Below are 21,555 nucleotides of genomic sequence, written 5' to 3' on the forward strand. Positions count from 1 at the left end.
CAGACCACTTTCACCGTATGATTCAAACACATTTTTATACAAACTTGAATATAATCTGTCACTTCAAATCACGAAATACATATAGTTCTTTTAAAAAAATTTACTTATGACCACGTGGCGGACATACCTCAAAATAGAACCAGACGACATGGCTTTTTTTCATTTCTTTCTATTATAATTCGTGAATCAAGCATGAATAGATTACAAAGATGGAAGCAATCCATTTCTTGCTATCACTCAGTAATAAAATGTTTATATTCAGACATATGTTATAAACCAAAAAATAAAAGTCAAGTCGTTGCTTTTAGTTTTTAAAATTATTATCAATAAAAATTAGGTGAGTAAAATCGAATGGAATCGAATGAAAAACTTCCTCCTCGCTGAAGCATTAGCTACCAGAATCTATAACCTTACAAATCCAACCCCGTACGCTGATCTCAATCATTTTTATCAAAAACATTATACGATAAATTTAGCTTATATTTCAAGGTGGTTGTACGTGAAAGTAATAATCAAACATCGGTAAACGGTAGTTACACGATAGTAAAAGCGAATTGTTGTTTGCATGTATAAGTAGGCAGAAAGGAGAGAAGAGGGTAAGTAACGGCATAACAGAAAAAGATGCAACGACAACAGAGTTGTCGTCATTATTATTGTATGAATCAACATCACGACGATGTCTTTGATGTGAATATGGTGGTTGAAGAGTGTAACAATGCTTCGAATGTGGATCTTTATAGGTATTTTCATGCCGGACGCTTGCGCTGGAAGTACGACACGCAGCCAAACAAACTTGGAAACGGTCTAGATTGCGAAGCCGTTTCTTCACTACATCTTGGTCCCTGTGTGCTTTATGATTGTCTCTAAGTAAACCTAATAGCACATCCTTCCTCCCCTTTATTTGCTGTTAATAACAATGCGTCATTAATACTTCTGTTATTCTCTATAATTAAAAAAAAAAAAAAAAAAAGGAAAAACTAAAAGCCACCTTGCCAGGATGTAGGCAGCAGGAAACACAATATTCATAGATAGCACAGCACCCTTGAGCATTACATGTTTTACAGCTATACCTCTCTTTCTTGGCTATAGTTGATGTATCCTCATTTTTATTAGAATCTTTTTGTTCCATATTACAACAACCATTAGGCAAAATTTCTTGTCTAGAGCATACAATGCCACGCTCATCTACTATTAGAACTTTACCCTATCAGAACGATAAGAAATCAGAATGTCACTTAATTTAACACATTATTTTCATTACTCCAGAATGTAATGTACCTGTATGGAATTACGACAAGGATGAACCATAGTATCGGTGTCATTTAAATTTGACACTGCTTCTACATTTAATGGATTCTCGTTTGCCCCTTGATCAACGATTGCCATCTGCCACAGTGGTGGTTTACCAGATGCTCTCAATTGCTCCGATAATGCATCATCATCAGAAATTAAGTCATCGTTATTGTCATTAATTAGCATAGGGTCCATGTCATCAAGATCATTATCCAAAGCAAATGTCTTTTTCTAGGGATCAGATAATATTCTGTTCTAAACTCCAAATCAAAATTCATATGTTTGATCATGCAAACTTTCATATACTTATAATATATATTTCAATACAATTTTCCGATATTGTTTACCTCGTTACGAAAAAGTGAAAAGGCGCAGTAGGTAAGAGACAAAGCAAAGATGAGCCCAAGTACGAGGCGCCGTCTAATGATCCTGAACAGGCTGCCACAACTCGGCATTCTTTCCACTTTTTGCAATTTATTCTCGTATTTTTATTCGACATTAAATTTCCAGTCTTCTATTCCAGCACATGATTGTAACTGATAGCACAAAGTAATTTTATTTAACTATTTCTGCTATAAAATTTTGTGTGATTAAAAATGCTAATCGCATGAAAAATATCAAAGTGTAAATTGATATACAAATTACATTCAGTATGACATGAGTTGATATAAAGAAAGTGTGGAAAATTTTTTTTTTATTATTATGTTGTTATGTTGTAGGTTATGTTGTTTTTGTTATAGTCACATTGCAAACGTTTTGTGAAACGCTTACCCATCTTCAAATGTGAATAGTTATAACATAAACTTTTTATCAGTCAATTGTATGATCAACAGGACAGACCGATATTTCGTTATAAAATTTATTAGGTTCTTGTCACCGAATGTCCAAATAGTGATATAAGAAGTGCATTGGCCTGCTCAATATGGCAGTAAAGTTGGCAGTACTTTATGTTAGATGTCACTGCTTGTTGAATTAACAATTTGATATCAACATATGATATTAAATTCTCAACGCGAGAATTGATTGTAATTTCAACAAATAAATAAAAAAAAAAATATGATATTATGAACTAATTAAATTTCAGTTATACATATATGTATGTACATACATATGTGAAATTTACTATTTTATAAAATAGGTTCATATTGCTAAAAGTTTATGACTAATAAAATTAAGCTTATGACTTCTTTTGTGTCGCATTACCATTAATCTTTCTAATACATATTTTTTAATTTCGATTATAGAAACTGAATGCATAGTTCTGAAGTTTAATTTTTGATATGAAACAAAAATACGATTTGCGATCATAAAATATTTTTCTGATTTGGGAAATTTAAAAAACATTTGCAATCTTTGAAACAACTGAACTTAGTTATTTTCTATAAATATACATCCCTATAATAAAGTAAAATTAGTAACTAAAAATTATGATATCCTATCTGAGAAATAAAAGGCTATAATAATGCAATTTGGAGTGATACAGTGGGCAATATCATTAACAATTTTATGCGTTATTTTTGTCATTATTATTTTTTTTATTATTCAACTTGGCAAACGAGACCGTAATCTTGAACTCCAGACCTCAACTAAACACTAAAAATCCTGGTGTGTTTGAAACATTTTTTCAACCCATTTCACGTTCAGATATAATTAACAATATTAAAAATTAATCTCTTTTGTTGTTTATGATAAATAAGTATAAAATAATTATTTTTTATTATGAAGTGCTTTTACAAAAATCAACCTCATTTCGAAAACAAACAATTCATCAATTTTTTAATTGTAATCAGTAGCATTATCTATTTTTCAGACCAAATGTTACAGCTGCCACCTAGTTGATTAACAACAACTTTATAGAATTAAATGGCAAAGGTATTACTAATATATTTCAACTATTCAGTTCATTATGTATGAACGATTGTTCGTGCAACGGCAATATCCTATACAACGCAAGTTAACCAAGTACGTAATAAGAAATTAAATATCAACGGTAATCAATTTTATACGATGTAAGTAATAAGAAAATACGATACAATTGAAGTAACAAGATTTATATCTTTATGTTGGGTTTTGCTACTTTAGAATTTTTTAATTTCAATATTATTTATCTTATACAATTTTATTATCGTTTTGTTATCGATTAAAATTGTCTCATTTAATTATAAATTTCACAAAAACAATTCGGCTTCGGAAGAATCACATATATAAACAAAGACATTCAATCGTCTTTTTTTTCGTTAGCGTATTTGAGCGTAAATCTAGAAATAATTTATAGTTTCAAGAGCTAGTCCCCACTAATAATGATTCTCTTGAACTCTATTATGTATATACACTTTGTATATTACAGAAGCAGAGCTTATATGGTTTACATTTTCACTTTTCTATGGTTATATTTAGTAAATATAATTTATATGCAAATTATCTAACAACATTAATCTCTAATATGTTATCTTAAGGTTACTTTCTATTCGGGGAACCATTATCAAACATAACGTTATATATATTGTTCAGAGAATTGGGTGAAAAATTCCTCCAAGTATACTTACTTCCATATAACGTCACAGATTTGCAACATTATATATATTTCGTACAAGCGGCGTTTAAGCGTAATAAAACACAATCCTTAAAGGAAAATACAACTGTAAAACGATAGACCCTATAAGTAATCTTAAACAAATGATATAACATAAAAAAATACACATCCCATTCCTTTGTATTTCAGTGTGGTCGTAGCAAACGTGACAAATTGTGACCAATTAGAGACTAGAAGTCGCTTCAAGTGGTTGGTTATACATCCCCACCAAATCATAAGGGTCCAGGTTCAGAATCTCTTCAGCAGTCAGCGTACACCAACAGCCGGGAAACATCAGGTGGTTGGATAGTACTGCATGCGAGATGCTACAAAAGAAGACATTTCAACTTGATATACCGGATACTAAATACCATAACGCAAATATCAGAATAACACGATTGTGTCCCGGTTGCAACTTAAACAGATTGGAGGAAAGGATCATAGTGTGCTTGAAACATTCGTTGCCGTGGATTCAACGAAAAGCATCGCTGCAAGCATTAGACTTTTGTAGGAGGTGCAGGCAAGCGTTGTACAAGGTATTATCTTTTAACTGAGAAGTTACAGGTCTAAAAAAGTGTTAGGTATAGTTCTTGTACTTGATTGCTTGATATAAAGAAAGAATTCGAAATTTCGAATTGATTTTTAATAGTAGTAGAAGAAGCCTATTCTTGAAGATTCATTAAAGATAGAGTATAAAGTGATATGTACTATATGTTTCTGTGATACGATTTTGTGAAGTTAAATGAGTGGATGATACTGGTAGAATTAGGCAAAGTGATAGTTCGTTTGTTTGCAAGAATAGTGCAAATTACATTTGTAATCGTTAATATCTGAGGCATCTGAAATCGTTAGTTGTTTCGTCTTTTTGTTTAATATATTTTTTCATTTATTCAAGAGTGATGTTCATTTATTCGTATTTATGTAAAAGTTGGAACTATTGGATATTATTAATTTACAAGTGAACAATTTTATTCGTATACATTTTCAATATATTATTAGTAATAATAAGCATCATGTAAAAATACGTATTAGAAATTGAATTATGTATTATTTCACAATTAATTGTGAAAAACGAACAAAAAGGAACTGCGAGACTTGGGTATCAGGGTGCTGTTAGCTTTCTGCATTGCTTTCGTTTTATTCGTAAAATAATTAATAATTAAAATATGGTCATAAGAATATCATTATTTCTACATTATATTTAGTGAATTTTATGGAAATTTTATTGGATTCTTTACAATTATTTTGTATGAATTTATGTAATTGTGTCGTGCAGAAAACTTCTGTTGGTATATACGTATGTACTGTTCATTCAAGGGAAGATGTAAGTTGGTAAACATATAAATTGATCACAGATGTTAGACAAATACTCGAATACTAGGAAGTAGTCAAACGTAGTGTTATTTGGTCTCCTGGTAATTTGCAAAATATTTAAGCCTGACATATATACTTTAGTTACTTTATAAGGTTCTTGTTTGGTTTTTCTTCTCTTTTTAACATCATTATTTGAAACTATCAGCTCAGTAAAAATTATTAAAAAAAATTTTTTTTTTATTAGTCTATTAATTACTAAGTATAAACAATCCAAATTCGTAGCTTTAGCATAATGGAAGATATTACTTTTATTATAGGATTCATAGAGTTTTATTGCATTATTATGTGCATATTTCTAACTAAAAAGTATTCGTATTTCGTTCTTCGCGTTTACTCTGGAGGATATACTGTTACATCAAATTTCTCGGAATTGTTTGTTGCTGAAGAGGAGTAATATGATCCTGCCACTCTTCTAATATGATACAATAAGCTTATCCCAAAGAATTTAGAGAAGAAAAAGAATTACGTATATACAAACCAGTTAATTTTTAAATACAAACCTATATATTTTTATAAATGTCATAGTATAGTTTTGGGAATTGAAATCATCCTTGGAAAAAATGCAAATAGTCAAGTGATAGTTCGTGAAATATCTTGGAAATGCTACTAAATCAATGCTGTTGATAAAGACCGATCGTTCTTACCATGTGGAGAAATGAAAAGTGAAGAGTTTTCTTTAGTCTAGATTCTTTAGCTAGGGAGTCGTAAAGTATCTTCTGAGGGACAGCAGGGATTATTTTTATTTGAAAACACTTGAAATGACACTTGTTTCAAATAAGTTATTTATTTTAATATGACTGCAGTGCTATATTAGATAAAAGTTGATTATATAAAGTATATTAGATTTAAATTAATTAAACAAAAATATATTTTTAAAATCGATTAATATTAATATCAACAAGGTTCTCTGAAGGGTTGCAGTTACTTAAAATGCAGGTTTTTCTTTATATAACTTTTCTTACAGAGTTGTGTTTGATTAAAGCAATTGTGTACAAGTTTGTTGTGACTAACTTTTTTGGATTCTTTGGGATTTTTTTCGGACTACTGATACTGTCTTTTCGGGGCTGGTATTTAAACAGACGTGCAGGTAGAATGTGGGGAAAATTGTTATGAATGTGAGGACCTTCCTTCATAGTGAGATCGAAGATAAGAGGGGAATAGCTTTTTCCCATCAGGAGGAAAACGTAGAAACTAGAAAAAAATTTAAACATCTTATATGTTGATGGTGAGAAAAAATGTGTATTTAGATGTCGTCATTATGACAGTAAGGATTATGTATTTAAGTATTCAACGTGCTACTGATTAAAACTTTTAGGTCTAATTAAAGAATTTATTTTTATCTCACAAATTTGTATTATGAGTAAAAGTTAATAGAGAATTTTCATCCAATACTTACACCTTTTACAATCAGAAAGAAAGGAATTCTCAATTGCTGATTGAGTCTTTATAACTAGATTGTTAGTATGACGGCGGACATCATAAGTTACCTCGGATATTGATGTAAACGTCACTGTGACGCCGTGAGATGTGTAACGCCTGTGTTATCAAACGTGAAGGGTTTTGGTCCGTTATTAGTTTTTCATCTGTCCTATCGTATTCTTTTATCAGGCGGAAGGCGGAAGACAAGTCTGTAAGAAAATGTGAAGCTTCGAACCTGAAGCTTATCATCTGTTTTCCTGGGTTGTATAGCTACATATATATGTGTCGGAGTCAGGTTGCCATTTTGGGGCGTTCGATGAATCTTTACTTACTTTACCGTCGCGGATGTAGCTAATATTTATCTTACGGTTAACCGACGTGCAGTGCACATCATTTTTATTTCTCTGACAAATACCTATCGACGGTGGTATACACGTTGCTGGCGATTTTGGAACAAAAGCATTTCGATGTGCGTGGTACGTCTTTCTAGCGCAAGTGGCTAAAGTCGCAGCTCTTTAGTCGATTCGTTTGAACACGTATTAAAACAACTTTGTCAAAAACATTAGCAATAGGTTATGGAACGGATGTGACTTCGCTACTATTTTTAAGTTTTATTTTTTTACACGCATTCTTGTCATATATTGTTAAGTTTCGCTTATGGTCAGGAAAACTTCTGATTTTCGAGGATTTAACGAAAATGTCTGAGTCAAACTTTATATCTTGCTTATCTTTAATCTATTTCCATATTGCAGTCGTCTTTTATATAATTCTGGGATCCACTGTCACCTTTGTCTTTGTGTTCTCATATTTTTCAAAATTCGGCGAATTGCCTCCAGTGTTCATCAGCTGTTTTCCTTCAAAATAGAACAATGTAAATTCGGCTTAAGGCACAAGGCCACTTGAGAATCGAGACAACTTTGTAGTATCCGTACATAGCTTAAAAAGAGAAAGCCAGGACACTTGAATACACCATAAATTAAGTCCTCTCCCATACTTTGTCATGGGCTAAAGGAACCTAACGTTTGCGCAACTGCAACTTTGTCTTTCGTTTTTGCTTACAAGCCAGACACCAAGTGTCTTCTTGATGCCATCTTCTTAAGTCTTCTCAATGCGAGAATTGATTGTGAATTTTAATAAATAAATAAAAAAAAAAATCTTAAGTCTGTCGACGATTATAATTTGAGCGAGCGTTTGTTCGGAAGTTTATGGGATGAGCTTAGGTCAAAAGGTAAGAAACTTAAGTGGCTAGCCGTTGCTATCTTTACTAGTTTTTGAAATGGACTTAATAGAATAAACTTTCATGATGGAGTTAAATATGGAGAATTCTACCGTCATGCTCTTAAAATTTCTTGAAGAGCAAGCAAAAGACAGAAAAGCCTTCTATTCCAAATATTTCTTATCTATGCAATGCAGGAGACAATTGCAACTGTGCTGAATATGTAGCACGCAGGGTACGATAATTTATGGGAAACATCTGAGTGTACCGTTCCTGAGAATTTTGAAGAAGTTATATTTTTCATATGCATATAAATAAACTCACGATCCATTCCACCATAAAACTTTGCAACATTCATAATATATGGGAAACCAAAAATATCACGTTTGGACAAAACGTCGTAACTTTATCGAATGAAAAGTCTGTGTGTTACTTCGCATCGCGTTTGTCAAGAGTCGTCAGTCTAGTGAAACTGGACTCGCTTACGAACTTGCCGCTAGCAGGTATAAATTCTGTTTGACATTACTTCAAAGTTATTCTTACTCCTTGCGTTGATAGTACATCAAAACTACAGCATTTACACACTTACGTAATATGCTGTCACTCATTCATTCGCGACATATACACACTTATTAATTATGTTATTATCGGATTTTAGCACTCTAGGGATCTAATAAGCATATAGCCTGAATTCCTGGATGTTTCTAGAGCGATCGAAAAAGATTCAAAGTTATAATATTATAATAATTTTTATATTTTTATCTACAATGATGAAACAGGAAACTATGACTATTTAATTAGAGCTATTTCTTAATGTAGTAATGTAATACAACTAAAACAACTAAATTGGTACAACTAATTAACTACTGCATGACAACTCACAACTCACAACAATCGACAACCAACAAATCGCAACTAAGTACTCACGACTTGTGACTAACTACCAACTGAGTCTAACTAATTTTTTTCTTTTTTTTTTTATTTAATTCTTTACATTCACAATTTGTCCAGTTTGGACATTTGGTAGAATTTTTTAGCTGTTTGATTATCATGTGGGTGGCTACCTCCGGTGGGATTAGGTTTCTTTGTGTTTGTTAGGTTGTGTCCTTTGTGAGGTCTGCTGGGTGTTTCCTTTTCAGAGTCCATCTAATGACTAACTTTCTCTGACAAAACATCCCTTTATCAGAGTTTTTGTATTCCACCATATACACGTGTTCCGCAGCCGTTTATGACAACAGATGGTCACGTATGCCTTTTCCAAGTAACTATTTTTCTGAAGGGCAGTGGACATACCGATGGACCACATGGTCTATTGGAATTTCCCGCCCCTTCTGGCACTTCCACTTTCTACCTGCACTATAGTTCATCGGGTCTTTCTTAAATGATTTTTCCACGATACGACAATATTATATCTAATATAAAGATAACAGTTTCATATTATTCAAGCATGTAATGTAAAAATATTTTCATAACATTTCGTTTATAGCATCCATTGCCTTTATTACTGTTTTATTTAACAATAGTTCATATATTTATAAGATACCGCATGAAATATGAGAGACGCGAATTCGCGTTTCCGGTTCCCAACCGTTGGTAAATGAAAGACGCGAATTCGCGTCTCCGGCTCCCAAAGCGTTAGTAGCAAAGCCTAAACATTTTACTGAACCTACTAGCATAATTACTCGGAATTGTAAAAATAAATTTTCGAATAATAAAGTCATATACAGGGTGGTTGGTAACTGGTGGTACAAGCGGAAAGGGGGTGATTCTACGCAAAAAAAGAAGTCGAAAATATAGAATAAAAATTTTTCGTTTGAGGTTTTGTTTTCGAGAAAATCGACTTTGAATTTTCGCTCGGTACGCGTGTACTTTATCACGTCTCGTTATAACGGATCTCACTGTAGATCGTTGTCTCGATGGAAAAATTTAAGAAAAAAAAATTCTTATTCTATATTTTCGACTTCTTTTTTCGCATAGAATCACCCCCTTTTCGCTTGTACCACCAATTACCAACCACCCTGTATATAGCAAGTATACATCTAAGTATAAATTGTGGAAGAATTGATGCTCATATAATAACAAGAAAAATTACAGTGCGAGTATCCTGGTTATCTATAATAATAACAATTCTAAGTATGCATCTGATATATAGATATATACATTTTGCTATATCAACAATTTTAGATTACCGCATCCGTCTAAGATCAAGCGTGACAAATTGTTGGCATTGATCTTACTGCCGTTTTCTGGTAATCGCATTATTAATTCAAACTAAAGCATTTTCAATCAATGATTGAAAAAAATAGAAGATTAAACATCAAAAAAACTCTTTATGGATTCTATTCCTTGAACTTTAAGAATGTATCTGCCTGATGCATACGTAATATACATTCTGCTATATCAACATATTCCTTAGATTACCGTATCCGTCTCTGTTTACGCGTGACAAACTGTTGGCATTACTCCTGCGTTTTCTAATAATCGCATTATTAATTCAAACTAAAGCATTTTCAATCAATGATTAGAAAAGATAAAAAATTAAACATCAAAGAAATTCTTTATGGATTCTATTCCTTGAACTTTAAATATGTATCTGCCTAATACATACATATATACATTCTGCTATATCAACATTTTTCTTAGATTACCGTATCCGTCTCAGCTTACGCGTGACGAACTGCTGGCATTGCTCTTGCATTTTCTAGTAATCGCATTATTAATTCAAATTAAAGCATTTTCAACCAATGATTAGAAAAGATAAAAAATTAAACATCAAAGAAATTCTTTATGGATTCTATCCCTTGAACTGTTATCCTTATAGGTAACCAGATTACTCGTAGTGCAGTTTATCTTGCTATATTTTGAGCATCAGTTCTTCCACAATTTATACACATTTAATTATATAATATACTAATTAGTATAGTAAAATAATTATTTATATAATTATATGTATAATGTACACGCGATATTTTCATAAATTTATCATTTTTGCGTCACTTCTAAGTATATACTTTATTTTGACAAAAACGCTCCATTGATCCAACTACAATTATTCTCATTATTATTTCTCGAGGATTGTTTTACGTATGCAACTTTGTTTAGTTATCTATTCGCATATTTATATTCGCATTATCTACTGCTACTGCAATTATGCGATTCGACCAAAGTTCAATGTGCGTTTGTATAAGGGGGCACGAAAGGAAGCTCTTGGTGTAAAACAGATAAAATTTTTGTTTGATGATGATTTCCGTGACGGTGACGTAATATTCCTATATAAATGGGGGTAGAGAGTTCGGAGAATTCAGTATAAATCGTGCTTCTTGACGAGTGATAAGTTTCATAGCAAAAGTATAAAATTGCTTTCGAATCACGATCAGGCTTGCTTTATAATTGTATCGACATTTTCTTTGCGAATAAAAGCCATACGGATTTAATACATCGAAGACTTTATTACAGTAACAAGAATTTATTCTAAAAGAAATGTCATGTTGCGTGCTGGCATTATGAAAATTGTGAACAATATGAATAATAATAATTTAACACTTGCGATATTGTCACTTTTTTATAAAAAAATCCTATTGATAATTCATAAAAAATAATTTTATGATCTTGTATGCGCAGAATGTATGAAGGATATATTTTATAATTAGAAAGAAAGTAGAAACCCTGACATAAACCGACACCACTTGCCAAATTTCATTTTCTCATTAAAAACATAATATTAGTGCGATAAATGTCTTTATGACCAGAGTGTACGCATCTCAAAATCTAAAAAGACGTCTGGTAAAAATATGATTATTATCTTGATGCTTATCACATGCTCTCAATTATATAGTTAACAAAGGATTTACCAATGTTATAACAGGATTTTATCTAAATAAAATCGACTTCTATCGCCATCTTATTTTCTCTTTTCTCAACTGCACGTTTCAAACAAAAGACGATTGGAGGGGAGAGGGTTATAAGGAAAAATCTCCACTAAGCCATCACAATCGTTGCACAGATATGATGATCGTGAGACAACTTTGATATCCGACTGGCAGATCGTTCGTCTGGAGCAACGTAACACTGTGTTTACCAACTTGTTTCACCTGTCACTAACCAGCTGAACTGCGTATGTCCTATTCGTCCGAAACGTTTAATATACGAAGGAGCAAGAGAGAAAGTATATCATTGGAATGATGTCCGAAAACACACAAACGGGAGCCACGAACTATGACAACCTCGCGTTAAAATGCTGGCTTTACTGCATCGGACCAGTTCGCCGTTGCGAAGAGCTGAAAAAGGTGCGGTTCATACTCACGATCGATCCTTCTGGCAAATTACAAAGATATTTTATACCTTATCCACAATGTCGTATTGTACATGTAAAAAGTGGAACGATCAAAATCACCTGACTAAAAGAAACGAATGTAACGAAAACATGAACGAGAGACGCTCGTCTTCTTTTTTCTTCAAGTATTTTTTTGGATATTTAGAAGTAGAAAACCGTTGACGATGTCGAGGGAATATAACCATAAAATACGATGGCGATTGTTTCAGTTGAAAGCAGACCTACAAAATCTCGGATTATCACGTAGACAGGTACATCAAGGCTTGATACAATTAGCGACGAAACCGCGTGTAATCCTTACGCGGCAGATACCATATACAAGATATAGGTAAGTTTGCAATAATTGAGTCGATAATAGGAATAGGATGAATGTTTTGTCCTTTTGATTCTTGTTGAGCAAGTAAGGCTCAATTATTCTGTATATATTGTAAAATAAATTATACCTACATATATTAATATGGTAAGAGGTCTTTTATCAATAATTGTTTGGTATAAGATATAGTAAGTACGCACATGTGCGTTTATTCGATTCGATCAGAGAAAATGATGTAATTGTAACTTTAATGTAAACAAAACTATAACACAATTATCAGTTGTTAATGTTTCTTTGAATTTTTTATAGATTTTAATAACATAAATGTATAAACCCTATTGTATTTATTATACAAGTTAGTGATTTAATATATATTCATGTAGTATATTGTGATTAGAAAAGATTCGTTATGCTATTACACTTCACATTATATGATGTAAAATAGATCTAAAATAGAAGAATAGAAATAGAATGATTTTTGTGATATTAATTGATTATAAATATTATGTGAGTTGTGTTCTAAATACGCTTCTTTACGTATGCCAACTTTTTTCCAAATTATTTGCTCTATTAAAGAGTGCAAACATAATTATTTTGAATCATACATATATCTTTCTTATTCAACAATATCGTAATTGAATCAGTGAAACGTTGACCAATATTCATCAACCGAAAGGTATATCGACATTTTTATTATTATATGACAATCAATTATTTTAATACAGACACATAGTTGCTGTTGTGAAAGAATATAAAGGAAAATTTAAATTTTGTCGCATTTTAAATTTCTTCTAATTTAATATTCATTGCAATTCAATATTCACTTGGAAAATAGTCATGTGTCAAATATCGTTTTCGAACTAATTCGAAATCTTGGAACTAATAATTAGTATAAATTGATTACTTAATCCTAGTATAATGGTATACTTATTAGATACAGTAATATAATAATAAGCAAATAAAATAAAATTTTGAAAATTGTATATATATGGGTACGTAATTTGTGTGATATTTCATGAGTGAATTCTAGACAATTCTCGAATAAAATATCTCTTAAGAAGTAACAATAGATTTTATATAATATTAAGTACCTTATATTCATTTGTAAAGACAAGTCAATTTATTTAGTGGGTGGTCTAAGTTTTTTACACATTATTGTATATGTTAGTATACATGTTCGATTTATGCATATATAGTATATACACATACATATATACATCGCGGTTATGTTTCCCAATTATCATTCAGTAAATAACACATTGTATTGCTGTAGCTTATTAGTTGGTCACTTTGAATATTGGGAGACAAGTGCTATTAATAATTGACGTATGACATTATACAATACCATGACTCACAAAAAGAACAAGGAACCATTTAAATGAAAATAATTGCAAACAACAATTAGGAACAAATAAAAAACATTTACCGGATGACTCGAAGAAATGCAATGTCCCGTTAAAATTTTTGGTTTTAGCTTATTGCGATTATTACTATGTACAATTTATGTACAACTAATGTTATTTCTATAATAATCAAAGAATTAAATTTTCTAAATCGTAGCTAAGAATTGGTTTACTTCCGATATGTAGTTAGGCCTTCGAAAAAAATGTGAAATTGAAGTTGTGAAAACTTGTGGAGCTTAAAACATATAAGAGAAATAAATAATTAAAAACCTGAATTTATTTATTTTCATGGTATTTAATTCGAAAATGATACGTTACAGAAAATTATTTTCAGAACTCTAGAGAAATGCTGTTAATCGTTTAAATTATGTTTTACCATAAATTTTATAAGCGAATAATATTACAGAATATATAAAATTTCTTAAGTTATTAAATGAAATTGATTTTAGAACAGCTTAATTTTATACATATCGTAAAACATTTTTAGCTTAATTTTGAAGCAGTACTCTCATTTTATTATATTTACGTTTCAGACTTAAAAACTTGTCGGAAGATGGAAGAGGAAAGAATATCATTGATAATCTCAGAACAAATGCTTTAAATTTGCGTCCACGAATTGAAGATATACATAAATCAAACATGACGGAAAGATTTATCAAAGAAGAGAGCAAATATATAAAAAAAGCGGATGGTGTGACAGCACATGAAACTGCATTGATAAGCAGCAATCGAGAATTATTCATACCAAACATAAAAAATCCATTAGCAACAATGCATTCCTTTGATGAAACGCTAAAACAGTTGGATAAAAGTATTTCCTCGAAAATGAGAGTGGATGAAAAATCCACTAATACAAGAAAACTGGAAAATAATGTAGTTTCAAGTAAAAAATGTGATAAAGATGAAAATCATCATTGTATTCGTAAACATAAAGATACTCAAAAAATCCGAGAAATTCCTAATTTAATATCAGACAAAGTAGGTTCAAACAGAATATTAATGTTTAATAAATATAAAAAAAACCGCATTGAACCTAAATTGAAACTAAAATCTTGTTTTGTCAAGAAGGTAAATGATTCTATAAAGTCAGATGATTATAAGAAAGTTTATACTAAAAGCATAAAATTGGATATCAACAAAAAATTACATAATGATAAGAAGCTTATAGATATGAAAGTGAATTCTATACCAGACAAAAATATATACTCCAAACATAAGGACAGTACATTAAATTGTAACCATAAAACTGAAGAAGTAACAAAAATGAAAAAAAATACACATAAAAGAAAGCTGCATAAACTAATGGTTTCAGATAGGCATAAGGAAATTGTCCAAAAAAGAAGAAAAATAAAAGATAGATTTCGAACATATTTTGGAGATTGTATAAGTATTAGTGAAGATGAACAAGAGCAAAATATTATAGAAGAAAGATTTAGAAAGACAAGAAAAAAGGATTCTGTTGATTCTTGTGAGTCTGGAGTGTATGTTGCTGAAAAAAATATAACTATGACTGCTGCCTGTGTTGATATAATTCAGAAATCAAATGAAGATACATCTCAAGGGATCATTGCTAATGTTGATGTAAGTCATAAACAAAATGATGATATATCTCAAGGGACCATTACTAATCTTGATATAATTCATAAATTGAATAAGAGTACATCTCAGGAGACTATTGTCAATGTTAACACAAATAATGGATTAAATGAAGATACATCTCAGAGGACCATTGTCAATGTTGGTGTAATTCATGAATCAAATGAAGATACATGTCAGGGAATCATTGCCAATGTTGATACAAATCATAAATCAAATGAAGGTACATCTCAGGGTACGATTGCCAATATAATTCAGAAATCAGATGAAGATACATCTCAGGGAACTATTGCCAATGTTGATACAATACATGAATCAAATGAAGTTACGGGTAATACAAATAATAAAACTACTAATCAAATTGAAGGTGCAACAAATTTTGTGGAAATTGAATGTAATAAAGTACAAAATAATACATATGAAAACAAAACACATAATATTGAAATAGAAAAAAAAGAATTGTCTCGAAATAAGTTCATCAATTTTTCTGAGAAGAATGATATTGAGAAAAGTAAGCATGCATCAAGTGTTACAGATATGTTCCAAATAACTGAGCAATCAAAAGTTAATGTTTCTACAACAAAAATGAAAGCAACAACAGAAATAAATAATATATTACCTTCTGACATTCCGGAAATTTGTATCCCAAGTCATGATACAGTGACTATAAGTAAAGATTTTTCAGGATCTGAAAGAAGTAATTTAGATACAAAAGATTTTAATGATCTTCTTCATATGAGACCTTTTAAAACTTGTCAGATCAGATCAAATGAAAATGTTCAAGAAACTGACATGAATGCAGATATTGGTGAAAGTACAAATTTAAAAAAATTGTCAGAAACACAAATTAATTGTAATCAAAGTATTACAGAAAGAATATTAAACCATACTAAAGAAAATAAAAAAGTACAATTATCTTCTAATACAAATAAAACTGATAATGTTATTTCTACAAACAATATATCTAATGTGAAAAATAATGAGAATGAATTAGCAGTGAAAAATTCTGAATTAAATATCTCAGAAAAGAAAGACATTCAATCCAATAAGTTACCTCAAGGTAAATTAAGAGTTTTATCTAGTGCAGAACTAGGTGCCAGATGGTGTCCCACACCTGTAAACAGTGTTACATCTACTGTTCAATTTTCACATAAAAATACAGAAACTGGAACAGTACCCAAAACAATAGTTTCTATTCCCGCACCTGTATCTGAAACTGCTAGTCGAACAATTCCTGAGAATATGAACAAATATCATACGGATTTAGAATTTTCAAGATCTTTGTATGCGACTCTTGTAAAGATATATAATTTAATTCAGATTATACGGAAATTTCCAATTAGTAATTTAAATTATGATAAATTATTAAATATGGAATTCCAAAACTTAAGAAAAATATTGAATACTAACGATTTTATTAATCTAACAACAGCAGTTGTATCTGTACTTAACAAAACAATGTTAGTAACTCCACCACTATCATTAAACGAGTTGTTTCATTATGCACCATCAGTCAAATCCTATTATGTCCTAATTTTAAACAAAAATAAGACTACAATAAATAACCTGAATGAATGTCGAACTGTAAAATCTGTAGGTGTTCCAAACCAAATAACATTGAATCAAAATAGATGTTTTGATACACAAGTATCACAGAATATATGGGCTTCATCTGTACAATCCAGGTTAGAATATTTACTTTCTATTTTTTTTGAGCAAGGTCAAACACTTTGCCTCAACATTGTTCCAAACCAACCGCAGCAGAATTTTCAAGAGCAAATAGTCTTACCCTTGCAAAATAATGTTCTTCAAAGCAATGTATTGATAAATCCCAATACTGTAAATAATAACAGTTATAATAATAATATGCATCAACACACTTATAGAATGCAAGTGCATGCAAATTTTACTCAACAAAAAGTTTCAAATGTTAATTTTGCTGAGCAGAATTCAGTAACAAATATGCATGTTAGGCAAAGCTATCCCTTGCAATATTCCTTATTTCCACCTACTGGAAGAAATCAATTAGGAGGAGTACATACTTCTGTACCAGTTAAAAATGCATCATCTATAAACCAACAATATGTTTCATCTGTTTTTATACCACAATCAAATACATATTGTAATGTAAATGTACCAAATTATACCATACAGCAAAATATGAACTCAACACATATGTCACAGGGGACTCAGTTACAAGGTGTCTTACGATCTGTATCACCAAATCGTAACATACCACAACCTGTACAGCAAAATACGAACTCAACACATATGTCACAGAGGACTCAGTTACAAGGTGTCTTACGATCTGTATCACCAAATCGTAACATACCACACCCTGTACAGCAAAATACGAACTCAACACATATGTCACAGAGGACTCAGTTACAAGGTGTCTTACGATCTGTATCACCAAATCGTAACATACCACAACCTCTACAGCAAAATATGAACTCAACACATATGTCACAGGGAACTCAGTTACAAGGTGTCTCACGATCTGTATCACCAAATCGTAACATACTACAACCTGTACAGCAAAATATGAACTCAACACATATGTCACAGGGGACTCAGTTACAAGGTGTCTCACGATCTGTATCACCAAAGCGTAACATATCACAACCTGTACAGCAAAATATGAACTCAACACATATGTCACAGGGAACTCAGTTACAAGGTGTCTCACGATCTGTATCACCAAAGCGTAACATACCACAACCTGTACAGCAAAATATGAACTCAACACGTATGTTACAGGGGACTCAGTTACAAGGTGTCTTACGATCTGTATCACCAAATCGTAACATACCACAACCTGTACAGCAAAATATGAACTCAACACATATGTTACAGGGGACCCAGTTACAAGGTGTCTCACGATCTGTATCACCAAAGCGTAACATATCACAACCTGTACAGCAAAATATGAACTCAACACATATGTCACAGGGAACTCAGTTACAAGGTGTCTCACGATCTGTATCACCAAAGCGTAACATACCACAACCTGTACAGCAAAATATGAACTCAACACATATGTCACAGGGGACTCAGTTACAAGGTGTCTCACGATCTGTATCACCAAATCGTAACATACCACAACCTGTACAGCAAAATATGAACTCAACACAGATGTCACAGGGAACTCATTTACAAGGTGTCTCACGATCTGTATCACCAAATCGTAATATACCACAACCTGTACAGCAAAATATGAATTCAACACAGATGTCACAGGGAACTCAGTTACAAGGTGTCTCACGATCTGTATCACCAAATCGTAACATACCACAACCTATACAGCAAAATATGAACTCAACACAGATGTCACAGGGGACTCAGTTACAAGATGTCTCACGATCTGTATCATCAAATCATAACATACCACAACCTGTACAAACTATGGTTGCAACGAATATATCACATTCTGTACCAAAAAATTCACAACACATTGAACAGAAACATAAAAAAATAATTCCTCAAAAAAGGATACCAATGGAAGTTCTACAAAATCGTACATCTGAAGAAGTAGCATCATCTCAACAATTAAAGAAAAGTACACTCAGACGATTAAAGAAGAAAGAAAATCTGCAAGTTTCATTAGAATCAACAACAAACCTATTCGATATATTGAAATATATCTCTGATATCCAAAAACTTATATTACTGAAACAACTAGACTACTACTTTGGTTGTACCACTTGGTTACAACAACAGTTTTCTTCAGAAAAATGGCAAGAAATTCATTCAGAGAGATCTGTATTACTTTATTTCCAAACACTCCTAAAACATTTAGTAGAAAAAACAATAAAAAACCTTTCACCAGATAACTATCAAATAAATATACTTAAAAATATTGAAATTGATGTTCCAAAAGTGATACAAATTACAGTAAAAGAAAACAATGGAATATGCTGTCAAGTTGAAGCATTTAAAAGTAACCAAGAACAGTATAATGCAATGAATATTAAACAAAATAGCACAAATTATGAAGAAAATTCAAATGTTACAATAACACAAAACCAATGTGAAAAAGAACATGAAGCAACTGATAATTCACAGACAAATAGTTCTTCGATTAAACAGAATTTACAAAGTCATCAAGCATCAGACGTTGATGTGTGTCAAGAGAATAAAGTAGAAAGGGAACCAAACAGCTCTAGGAATATACATAATTCAAATACCAAAGAACAGAATTTAGATGAGTCAAAAAAAATAACTGAAAATATTTCTCAAGTAGTCAAAGAAAAGTTATCAGCACTATCAAATATGAAATTGCTTGACACCCTGCTGCAGTTAAATCCTCATCTAGTTACTGTAGAAATTTCTTCTAAGAATGATCAAGTAACTGTTGTTGATACTAATGCTAATAGTGAAAATACACCAAAATCCGAAGAACCTGAAGAATATCAAGAACATCAACACTTAAAAGGTACTATTACTGATGACTTAACAGTATCTTCATTCAAATCTCCAAATAACATTGAGTATTTTAATAATAAGGAATCACACAACACTTCGTTGGAGAGACCTCCCACAACTTATATTAAGGATGTTAGAAGTATATCAATGGAAACATATTTAAAAATTGGTGTAACTAATAATGTTCCTGCAAATACTATGGAAGAAAATATTGAAGAGGAAGAAATTAAAATATGTTTATATTGTGGCAAACCTAGTACTGTAGCATGTATAATTTGTTTAGAAGCTAAATATTGTTCTAAAGAATGTTCTCAATTACATTGGGGAGATCATTATAAAGATTGCTCACCTGTAGAAAGAAGTATATCTTCATAATTGAAACTTAGTATTATTTTTTATCTTATTGTCACAAGAACCTATAGCTACACAGCTATAGTTTCGTGTTAATCAGTATTGATGTCTTTGGTTAGAATATAAGGATATTAATATAGATTTTCTTTATTAATGTTATAAATTATTATTTTTGACAAAAAATGAAGAGATGGCTGTTGTATTTAAATATAAAAAATAAACTTCTCAAATAATGGTTGAATTGTTTTTAGCATGTAATTATAGATATATGTGAATTTTGATCAAGTAAATATATATACACTTCACTAAATTCAAATTTATTTTTTTATGTTTTCAGCAATACAGATTAAACACATACAAACTATATATTAATTCTATTAAATAGCTACTCTTCTTCATAACCAATACCAGGTACATAATTCTTTTTCGTATTATGAAAGAGTGAATGTTTTCCATCCTTCCATGGGAAACCCTACACAAAGACAAAAATAATTAAATCTTGCGACAGTATTTAGTACTTTTGCAACTATTTTAGTATTTTTAATTATTTTTTTTTTTCCTATTTAAATCTTACCTTATTCATTATTTTCATATATGGATAGTGAATGAACTCTGGAGCTGGTTCATGATTTTCTTCAAGAATTTTGATATAGCAATTAACCATAGCAACTCCCAATAAAGGAACACCCACAAAATAGGTGATAAACTTAAATATTTTAACAGTATCTAAAATCAAGTGGAACGACAAATTATACTTATGTAACCACAAATTTCTAACTTTTAATAGAATTACAAATTTTCACACTAATGCTAAAACAAGATATCGATAAGGAGTATTCTTTATTTCAGATTTTGTAATAAAATACGCTTTGATAAAGCAGAAAGTTTAAAGAATTAGAAATCTTTCATTTTCACATTTTTCCGTGTCATTAAAAATCTTCTAAATGGAATTTTTCATAATTTACCGTTGGAAACAGGATGTTGACGTTCTTCCACTGTTTTTATATATTCTGCCATACCCCGTGTGAAAGTACGGCCAAATTGGCCTACCCTTAGTATTTTCGACATTTTGCCAGGAAGAGGAGTAGAACGCAAGGGAGAAGTACAGATACTGATTTTATTCAATTACACACGTCTCAATTCTCAATATAATTATTTTATTTCTCTACAGATGTCGCTTAATGTTTCTCCAGAAATAAAGTCAACATTACTCGTCGCTGATAAGTCGGTCATCTACCATGCAGTATCCTCGTCTCTGGT

At 31.1% G+C, this 21,555-nt stretch overlaps 3 protein-coding genes and 1 long non-coding RNA gene across 10 annotated transcripts; 1 reads left to right on the forward strand and 3 right to left on the reverse strand.

The window, feature by feature from the left end:
- Positions 1-347: 347 nt before the first annotated feature.
- On the reverse strand, positions 348-2,232 carry LOC117165812 (SREBP regulating gene protein). 2 transcript variants are annotated; one of them, XM_033349205.2, is made up of 5 exons: positions 2,065-2,232; positions 1,641-1,865; positions 1,279-1,548; positions 989-1,204; positions 348-904 (listed from the first exon to the last, which is right to left on the reverse strand). In XM_033349205.2, exons 3-5 carry the CDS (start codon positions 1,486-1,488, stop codon positions 485-487), a joined length of 846 nt encoding a protein of 281 aa, XP_033205096.1. In that variant the 5' UTR covers positions 1,489-1,548; positions 1,641-1,865; positions 2,065-2,232; the 3' UTR covers positions 348-484. The 2 variants fall into 2 exon arrangements, with proteins under 2 accessions (XP_033205096.1, XP_033205094.1); XM_033349203.2 differs by having other exon boundaries at positions 1,279-1,524; positions 1,641-1,829; positions 2,065-2,230.
- A 776-nt stretch (positions 2,233-3,008) lies between these two features.
- LOC143305190 (uncharacterized) lies at positions 3,009-17,167 on the reverse strand. Its single transcript, XR_013061944.1, has 4 exons — positions 17,086-17,167; positions 16,574-16,633; positions 16,139-16,207; positions 3,009-4,191 (listed from the first exon to the last, which is right to left on the reverse strand). It is a non-coding gene; the product is annotated as an uncharacterized LOC143305190 (long non-coding RNA).
- LOC117165697 (uncharacterized) lies at positions 4,123-20,605 on the forward strand. 6 transcript variants are annotated; one of them, XM_076628091.1, is made up of 4 exons: positions 4,123-4,401; positions 12,417-12,535; positions 14,457-19,954; positions 20,026-20,218. In XM_076628091.1, the coding sequence occupies exons 1-4, from the start codon at positions 4,189-4,191 to the stop codon at positions 20,070-20,072; spliced, it is 5,877 nt and encodes a 1,958-aa protein (XP_076484206.1). In that variant the 5' UTR covers positions 4,123-4,188; the 3' UTR covers positions 20,073-20,218. The 6 variants fall into 6 exon arrangements, with proteins under 6 accessions (XP_076484206.1, XP_076484202.1, XP_076484205.1 ...); XM_076628090.1 differs by adding an exon at positions 11,878-12,160 and having other exon boundaries at positions 4,270-4,401; positions 14,457-20,605; XM_076628088.1 differs by lacking the exon at positions 4,123-4,401 and adding exons at positions 10,958-11,657; positions 11,740-12,160 and having other exon boundaries at positions 14,457-20,605.
- Positions 20,592-21,419, reverse strand: LOC117165704 (cytochrome c oxidase subunit 6A1, mitochondrial). Its single transcript, XM_033349033.2, has 3 exons — positions 21,261-21,419; positions 20,870-21,021; positions 20,592-20,767 (listed from the first exon to the last, which is right to left on the reverse strand). The coding sequence occupies exons 1-3, from the start codon at positions 21,361-21,363 to the stop codon at positions 20,681-20,683; spliced, it is 342 nt and encodes a 113-aa protein (XP_033204924.1). The 5' UTR covers positions 21,364-21,419; the 3' UTR covers positions 20,592-20,680.
- Between the last annotated feature and the right edge of the window lie 136 nt (positions 21,420-21,555).

This window comes from Bombus vancouverensis, chromosome 3 (assembly GCF_051014615.1).
Source record: "Bombus vancouverensis nearcticus chromosome 3, iyBomVanc1_principal, whole genome shotgun sequence".
NCBI lineage: Eukaryota > Metazoa > Arthropoda > Insecta > Hymenoptera > Apidae > Bombus > Bombus vancouverensis.

Coding starts and splice junctions, on each gene's coding strand:
- LOC117165704 (XM_033349033.2), bottom strand. CDS start 21,363: ATGTCGAAAATACTAAGGGTAGGCCAATTTGGCCGTACTTTCACACGG. Junction 21,022..21,260: donor TCAACATCCTGTTTCCAACG/GTAAATTATGAA, acceptor ACTTGATTTTAG/ATACTGTTAAAATATTTAAG. Junction 20,768..20,869: donor ATATGAAAATAATGAATAAG/GTAAGATTTAAA, acceptor GTCTTTGTGTAG/GGTTTCCCATGGAAGGATGG.
- LOC117165812 (XM_033349203.2), bottom strand. CDS start 1,748: ATGCCGAGTTGTGGCAGCCTGTTCAGGATCATTAGACGGCGCCTCGTA. Junction 1,205..1,278: donor CTTGTCGTAATTCCATACAG/GTACATTACATT, acceptor TCGTTCTGATAG/GGTAAAGTTCTAATAGTAGA. Junction 905..988: donor GCTGCCTACATCCTGGCAAG/GTGGCTTTTAGT, acceptor TGTTATTAACAG/CAAATAAAGGGGAGGAAGGA.
- LOC117165697 (XM_076628087.1), top strand. CDS start 4,189: ATGCTACAAAAGAAGACATTTCAACTTGATATACCGGATACTAAATAC. Junction 4,402..12,416: donor GCAGGCAAGCGTTGTACAAG/GTATTATCTTTT, acceptor CGATTGTTTCAG/TTGAAAGCAGACCTACAAAA. Junction 12,536..14,456: donor ATACCATATACAAGATATAG/GTAAGTTTGCAA, acceptor TTTACGTTTCAG/ACTTAAAAACTTGTCGGAAG.